The 8,512-nt window shown below is 37.6% G+C and overlaps 2 protein-coding genes across 2 annotated transcripts; both read right to left on the reverse strand.

Annotated features, from left to right (window-relative positions):
- Positions 1–1,071: 1,071 nt before the first annotated feature.
- On the reverse strand, positions 1,072–2,357 carry LOC127789217 (mitogen-activated protein kinase kinase kinase 20-like). The gene has a single exon (XM_052318039.1). The coding sequence runs from the start codon at positions 2,333–2,335 to the stop codon at positions 1,241–1,243; it is 1,095 nt and encodes a 364-aa protein (XP_052173999.1). The 5' UTR covers positions 2,336–2,357; the 3' UTR covers positions 1,072–1,240.
- Positions 2,358–6,328: 3,971 nt separating this feature from the next.
- Positions 6,329–8,509, reverse strand: LOC127788198 (mitogen-activated protein kinase kinase kinase 20-like). Its single transcript, XM_052316308.1, has 2 exons — positions 7,445–8,509; positions 6,329–7,166 (listed from the first exon to the last, which is right to left on the reverse strand). The coding sequence occupies exons 1-2, from the start codon at positions 8,117–8,119 to the stop codon at positions 6,687–6,689; spliced, it is 1,155 nt and encodes a 384-aa protein (XP_052172268.1). The 5' UTR covers positions 8,120–8,509; the 3' UTR covers positions 6,329–6,686.
- Between the last annotated feature and the right edge of the window lie 3 nt (positions 8,510–8,512).

The following is an 8,512-nucleotide window of genomic DNA, read 5'->3' on the forward strand; positions in this document are numbered from 1 at the left end:
CAACCTGGCGACTCCAGGCAGTTGGGAGGTAGTGAAATCCTAAACTAATCAAGCCAACAAAAGTCCAAGAAAATTCGCAGACAATATATAGATGAAGGAAACCAAAACCATTCTTTTCTAACCCTTAAGGGTTGGCATGGACGAAGTCTAACCACAAAACCAGACTTGAACAAAGAATGGATTGACAGCTCCAAACACTTCATCGATCTGTGCGCCTTAATTTGGCTAGAATGTCTCGAAACTCACAGAATCCCAGCATACGAGTCATCAGACAAATGTAGTCAAGGCATCAGCTATTTGTGACCTGAACTCCTGCATCAATGGCTCAAACGCCAAATCTTTCAGTCTATTCCTTTACAAGTTGAATCTTGCTTTAAGACTGTTTTCCTTAGAACAACAGCAAATTCCATTAAAACATAAAATGTTCATGTGAAAAACTTCAAAAACGTGTCATCAAGTGACGAAAACCTTAGTCCCGAGGCATTACAAGCATGTCTTATGATTTGTGCAAGAATGAAATCCATATAAACCAAAAACCTATAACCAGAGTTTCTTTTTGCCCCTGCCATAGCCAAAAAAAGTCTCTGGATCTGTGTGGCACTAAAACACACAGGGATGGACAACCTATGAAGCTAATTAAATTTACATGAAATTCACAGCTAAATGAGCCATAATCAATAATGCAAATTCATGCTACGGTGATGCTCAGTTCAAAAAGACACAGAAAATAGGGAGCCTTATGCCTTGCCTTTGGTCCTATGTTAGGGACTTAAATTTGTGAGTCTTGTTTAAATTAAGAGATTGATACCAATAATTACATCTCCAGCAGCAGAATCACACAATACAACTCATGAAAAACTCTCTTCATTTAATGGATGAAAAATAATTATTAACAAGGCTCGAAGCTAAGCCTCCCTCCCTCATTTCCACTCCTTTGGAGCCATGCAAGAGGAAATTAGATGATGGTGAAGTCATTTCGTCAGTGCAGCTTGGAGCAAAAAGAATGGCGATTCTACAACTCAAAGATATATACGTCCAAAGACGATCTCATCAAACACAATGTAGCGAGTATTGATTACTTATTAAAATGCAAAGTTTCTCATAGATTCACACAACGAGGGATAGAACACAATGTAGCGAGTATTGATTACTCATTTCTATATACAGGTTGTAAATGAGAATTCTCTTTGCTTGTGTAAAACTACCAAGCAAGAATGCATACGTCCATATATGAAAAGCGTCAGTATGCAAATAGGTAATCGATCATCTCAGCTTCACGCCAACCCAATTCAAGCGCTTTTGATTTTGATAACATCTTCATCAACTTGACATAAAAAGGATAGTCTCCCACTGCAGACTGCACAGAATTCCACCGATCGTCTTCATCACTGGGAACGAATATTAGTGGGGAATCTTCCGACTCTTCCACTAGAAAAGGATGATTCAAAAGCATATCAGCCGACCATCTGAACCTCGGGTCCCTAACCAGACACCTTTTCAAGAAATCCTTCCCTTGAGCGGACATATTCTCAGGGATTTCGGGCAGTTCTTCCCCAATCGCAATCTCTCTTCGCAGTTCTTGGGCGTTCTTGAATTTGTTCATCTGCCACACAGACTTTCCGGTAATCATCTTAACTATTGTGCAACCCAGAGACCAGATATCCATAGGCGCTTCGTTTAAACCATATAAAACTGATTCTGGCGATTTGTAAAGAAGGGATCCTAGGCGTGCATTCAGCTGGCCGTCTCGTCTCTTGGCCGATCCAAAATCTGCTATCTTGACGTAGTTTTGGTCATCTCGTGATGAAAAGACAAGAATGTTGGAAGGTTTAATATCACAATGGACGTAGCCTTTCCTGTGCACGTACCTTAGGCCTTCAAGAATCATACGCGTATATCTCCTGACATCAAGCTCTGGCAGCGTTCCTCCGTTGTTTCCTATCAGATCCTGAAGGGAACCTCCGGGAGCAAACTCCAGTAACAGATTGTACATTATCTTTCCGTCCAGCTCCTCAATACAGACGTCTCCCCCGAAACAGCGAACAATTCCGGGGCAACCACGCAGCCGTTGTAAAATCCAGGCTTCCTTCTGAAGCGACGATGATCTGTCGAAATCTGCAGACTTGACGGCGATCATCGGAAAGTCGTCGTCTAGTGCGTCTTCGGGGAAGTGAAAAACAGCCAAGGTCACTGTTCCGTACCTTTCCCTCCCAAGAACTCGCGTTTTCACCCAACAATCCATATCACATGTATATGATTGACGAATCTTCAAGAACTGATCTTGAAGAACTCGCGTCTTCACCCAAGAACCCATCGTTGACTGATTGATATTCATTCTTCAACAGAATCCTCTTCTCTTCTTCACTAACAGATCCTAAAGGTTGAATTATTTTTATTGTGAAGTATCCTTCTCTCAGTTGAATTGGGTTTCCTTTTCAGAATTGGATTGAGTTTCTTGCTTGCAAGTCTTTCATATTAGAAAAGTAAAAATTATTTTTATTTCTTTTTGTAAATGAGTCATCGATCTGATTTTGTAGGATTTTTTTGAGTAAAATCCTAATTATATGTTAAGGTGAAAATATACAAACAAAATATTTTACACAATTTTATGATTCATATGTAACGATACTCATATGGGTATTATCGTTAGGTATGATGATGTCTTATTATCTTTAACCCATATTCAACTCACATAGATTTATTAATATATATTTATTTTGTTTTAATATTACACAAATTATTATTAATTTAGTATTGTAACTTATGTAACATATATATATATATAATATTATCACATAACATGTTGTAAAAGTCAATTGAATAAGATATTTTTACTAATTACAATTCAGGTGAGTTGATGTTTAAACCACTGTGTACGGAAATGACTCAGAGACATCATTTTGACATTTTAGAACTGTTTCTCATTTCAAAAATTGCACAGACAACTCAAAATGTTTTTCGAGTCATTTTTGTAATTTGTGAAACATTTCAAGCCTGTTTCATTATGTTTTGCAAATTACAAAAAATAATCGAAAATGCATTTTCGGCGACCGAAGTTCCTGATCTTTTAGTCTTTTTTTTCTTCTTTCAGTTCTTTGTTTTAGAATCTCAAAGTTCCTTTTCTTGATCGTCAAAGCTTACTACTCTGAGTGCTCTATCGTTATTCCTTCGTTTTCAATCGTTGTTACTTTTTGTTGCTCCGTCGTCATTTCCTTGGGGTAAAACAACTTTGGTATGTTGTTATCGATGGTTGGGACTCATCAGACCTCAGTTCTGAAACCACTACTATGAAGGTCAGAGCCCTTATTCTGTAGATCTAATGTTGGATCAATGATCCTATGACTGGATTGTTGGGAAGTTGGTTGGCAATTAGGTGGAAGGAAGAGAGAGAAGAAAAAAAGAATGAGGCAAAGACAATGCTAGGGTTTGGGGAAAGATAGGTCTTCCCTACATTTTATACTCTAACCCGTTTGGGTTGGTTCAGATATGATGGATTGGGTTGACCTGCTCCATCTCTTCTTTCATTTTCCTTCTTGTTCTTTCTCTTTTCTTTTTTGCTATCTATTTTATTATTATCTAAGTATTCTTTATTTTATTATTTTTTCTATTATTACACCATATCTTATGTTTATTATTTATGTTTGTTTGTATTATATTTGAACTATTTTTTTTTTATAGTTTTCTATGTTAAAATTATATTTACAAAAAAAATTCTATATTTTTTTAATTTACACTTTAGTTCAGGTTTTCATTTTCTATTTTTTTATTTCTATTTCATATCAGAAACGTTTCTCATTTCCATTTTCGTGCAACCTATAGGTTTAAACATACATGTCAAATCCTTATGTTGTATAATTTTGAGATATAAGTTTTAGAAATTTAAATATCAATTTTTTTTAATATTTTTGGTGTATAATTTTGGGGTTTGATGTAATATTTTAGATTCTTATAAAATTCTTAGAGAATTTTGAAAATTTTAAAATAATTTTTGAGAAATTTAATTCTCAAAAAAATTGAAAAAATGAGCCCAATTTACAATTTTTTCCTTTTGGGGAAAGTGTAATTATCAAATATTTGGGATTTAATGGAGGGTGTAATTGAGAATTTCCATAAAATTGTAAATTTTCATAAAATTTGCATGCCAGGCAGTTTTGGCAACTTTCAGTAGCCAGCTTTTGGCTCAAAATTCCATCAAACCAGATTAAATTGCCTGAACCTATTAACGGTCTTTATAGATGAGACTGAAATAAAATTGTAGATTTAGAAATCATTAAATAAATTAGAAGAAAAGAAAACTCAAAATTGGAACAAACACTTATTGGGCAAAGTAAATACCCAACCTTAAACCTAACTAGATGAAATATCTTGGAATTTTACAAAATTCTTACGGAAGTTTAGAGAATTTAAATTAGTTTATGAGAAATTTAATTATAAAGAAAATTTTTAAAAATAGGTTGAAATGAAAATTATTCATAATTTTAGAGGTAAAATGTAATTATCAAACATTTTTTAGATTTAATTAACGATATAATTGAGAATTTCCAAAATTATATGTGAAAGTGTAATTTTCCTAAAATTGTCATGCCAAAGTTTTGGCAACTTCATTAATAGCCAACCTTGGGCTCAAAATTTAATTAAACTACAACTTTCGCTATCTCTATAGCAAGAAAGAAAACCCATATATATATATATATATATATGAAAAAATACTACTTGTAAAAATAATTGAGTTATCTAAAGGATGATCGATGGCGCCAAATAATAAAAATACCCTCACCCAATTTACAGATTCACTATCCCTGCCCTTGGTTGCCTCCTCTCTCTGTCATGGCCACCTCCAGCAAGCTTAGTCTCACTTCGCTGACCGTTAATACATTTTTTCATCGCACCGCTATAACACCTCACACAATTATCGCTGCATCTTGTCGTCGCCTCACTATAGCGCCTCACACGATTGTCGTTGTATTCTATTATCGTTTCGCCGCAATGCCTCGTGTCAATTGTCGTTGCACCATTTTGTCGCTTCTAGATGAAATCCGAGCGGACTTCATAAAGTCAGCCCAAGCTTCTCCTGTTCACGACATCTTGATGATTGATGATGAAGTGTGATTCGACCATCGAATATATTATCCTTTCGATACATATAGCACAAATCACAAGAGAATAATGAAGAACCTTAAGGATATCTTTTCTCCAAGACCCATCATCAGAAATCAAGAATGGGTTGATTGCTCCAAACACTTCATCTGTGGGCCTTTGGCTAGAATGTCTCGAAACTAACAGAATCCCAGCATACACTTATCAGACAAATGTAGTCAAGGCATCAGCTATTTGTGACCTGATCTCATGCATCAATGGCTCAAACTCCAAATCTTTCAGTCCATCCCTTTACAAGTTGAATCTTGCTTTAAGACTGTTTTCCTTAGAACAACAGCAAATTCCATTAAAACCATAAAATGCTAATGTGAAAAACTTTAAAATTAAACCTTGGTCTCGAGGCATTACAAACATGTCTTTTGACTTGTGCAAGCCTGTATAAACCAAAAATCTATGAGCCAAAAATGTGTCTCAATCTGTGTGGCACTACTAAAACACACAGAGATGGATAACCTATGAAAGCTAATTAAATTATCAATAATTAATTAACTAAAATAAAACATAACAATTAACTATGATTAATATATATAATTCTAACAATTAACTTTGAATAATTGTTTTGCAACTCCCCCAAACACATACTATTTAAATATTTATAATTGATTAATATATATATATATATATATTATAACATACCTTAGGTGACTCCAAAACCTTCTTCCCTACAAATCAATTGAAAACATTTATAATAATTAATATATATATATATATATTGTAACATACTTGGGTGCCTCCAGAAGCTTCTTCTCAGTAAGTGAGTCATATCTAATAATGCAAATTCACGCTACAGTGATACTCAGTTCAAAAAGACAGAAAACAGAGTGCTTGATTTTTTTGTTTCTCCTTTTGCATTCATTTTTTCCCTTTCAAGAAACCACCGGAAAACCAAACCAAGGTGGAGATGAATTACCATCGCCAACACTAGAATTGAACAAATGTACAAACTCATCAGACAAGGAGACCTCAGCCCACTTAGCTCCACTGAAGTAGAAAAAGGAACAAAAACTTCAGCTCTCAATTATGTAACCAAGAGAAAGAGAAAATAAATGTTCTCCTAAAATTTCAGACAATAAAAGTCATCAGTTTTCTCAATCAAACTTCAAAACTCAGACACTACTAATTAAATTAAAAGAATAATCAAATGTAGTTAGGAATGCAATCACTTGCTCTTCTCAATGAGCAAATCTAGGAGGAGTACAATTTATTGTTTTGAAATACTGAAAACTACAACAGCCCACAACCATTATTGGGTTTAATATATATACATACATGCCAATTCTTTAACAGAATTTTGGATCCGACAATTTACAATAACATAACCCAAAATTGTTAGTAATTAAATCCTAAACGGCTGGACCTTAATTCTAATCATCTGTACTGTAAGGCTGCCCTACGCACCCCAAATGGGGGATCAAGCCGGACGTAGTTCTTCTGTTACATGCAAATCCAAATAATATATACTAGCTAGGAGCAATGAATGAATGAATGAACGAACATATATAGAGATTAATTGGGTTACATCACATGGTTCAGCCCTCTAAACCAACGCATTGCGCTTCTGATTTTAATTTCATCATCCCCAACTTGACAGTATAATGATATCTCTCAAACATAGACTGCACAGAATTCCATCGATTGTCTTCGTCGCTGGGATAGTACGCAACTGCTGCAGACAGAGGACCTTCCGCCAGAAAGGGATGCTCCAAGAGCATGTCAGCCGTCCATCTGGAACATGGATCCCGAATCAGACACATTCTCAAGAAATCCTTTCCATGTTCAGACAGATTCTGAGGGATCTGTGCAGGCAACTGTTTTCCCATTCCAATCTCACGTTGCAGCTGCCGGACGTCCTTGATGGTCGTCGACCATGGGGGCTTTCCCGTAATCATCTCAATCATGGTGCAACCCAGTGACCAGATATCTGTTGGAGTTGGCGAATATTTCGGGGACCCTTGTTTCTCACACCGGGTACGCCCATGTGAGCTTAGGGGAACTGAAGTATTACCCAACTAAATGTGACCCCTACGCGCGGGATACAGGGATTCGGGGGCAGCGCCCCCGACATTGGTATCCCGCTGCCCGGTCAGCAGGCGGGGGTTCGGGGCAAATGGTTGGACTTAAGAGTCTTTTATATTGTTTTAGGTTTTAGGCCCATTTTTGAGGCATATATATTTTTGCTTCTTTTGTTCAATTGTAATGTTGTTGAATCTGCTGTAACCGAAAAATATAGTAAAAAAAATTCTTTGCAGGATGTAGCCCTAACTTAGGGTGAACCTGGATAATCTCATCTCTCTCTTATTTTTCTTAGTTTTTTGTGTGATCGTGTGACTCGGTTGCGATAAATCCCTTCAATATCCGCAGGCGATTCGTGTAAACCACACAAAACCGATTCTGGCGATGAGTAGAGAAGGGTTCCTCGGCATCCTCTGCTCAGCAAGCTGTCTCTTCGCTTTGCCGATCCAAAATCCGCTATCTTGAGGTAGTGGTCTTGAGGCCTAACGTTGGTCTCCGTCTCCATCTCCCGGGAGGGAAAGACAATAATGTTGGAGGGTTTAATATCGCAGTGGACGTAGCCCTCTCCGTGCACGTACCTCAGAGCTTCAAGAATCATATGCGTGTATCTCATGACATCAGAATCCGGCAAGGTTCCTCCATTCTTGGGGATGAGATCCTTGAGGGAACCTCCGGGAGCAAACTCCAATAACAGGTGGTAAGTAATCTTCTTTTTGCCGTCTTGCTCCTCAACGCCGAGATCTCCATCGAAACAGCGAACAATCCCAGGGAAAAAGCGCAGGGCTTCTAGTATCTGGACTTCCTTGTGAAGGGATGAGATGTAGCTGGCGCGTCTTGCAGTCTTGACGGCGATTTCAGGGCGGTGGAGGTGGGGAAAGGGAATAACGGCCAAGCTCACCGTCCCGTACGTGCCCTGCCCAAGAACTTGCTTCTTTACCCAAAAGACCATATCTTGGAATTGGAATTGGATCGCTTCGCTGCGTTCTTCTCTTCTCTTCTCAGTTATCAAATTAACAAATGAAGGATATGCTTTTATACAGAAGGATTTTTTACAGAATGACTACAAAGATGATATATTGTGATATTTTGACGTTAGTATTTCGCGATATTTTGATCTTTGTTCATCCCTTTCTTCCTTTCTCCCTTTCCCTCGCTGCTGCAACCTCACCTATCGCTGATCTTTGCCTCCGCATGCTTTCGTCGCCGCCTCGCTTCACCTCGCCTTGCCATCACCTCGCCTCAGCCGTTTTGCCTCGCCGTTGCAACCTCGACTGCCTCGCCCCGTCGCCTCTGTTGTCTTGCCCCATCGCCTCTGTCACCTCATTGTGTCGTCTCGATCGCC

This window comes from Diospyros lotus, chromosome 13 (assembly GCF_014633365.1).
Source record: "Diospyros lotus cultivar Yz01 chromosome 13, ASM1463336v1, whole genome shotgun sequence".
In the NCBI taxonomy this organism is placed as follows: Eukaryota; Viridiplantae; Streptophyta; class Magnoliopsida; order Ericales; family Ebenaceae; genus Diospyros; species Diospyros lotus.

Coding starts and splice junctions, on each gene's coding strand:
- LOC127789217 (XM_052318039.1), bottom strand. CDS start 2,335: ATGAATATCAATCAGTCAACGATGGGTTCTTGGGTGAAGACGCGAGTT.
- LOC127788198 (XM_052316308.1), bottom strand. CDS start 8,119: ATGGTCTTTTGGGTAAAGAAGCAAGTTCTTGGGCAGGGCACGTACGGG. Junction 7,167..7,444: donor TAAGAAAAATAAGAGAGAGA/TGAGATTATCCA, acceptor GGTCACATTTAG/TTGGGTAATACTTCAGTTCC.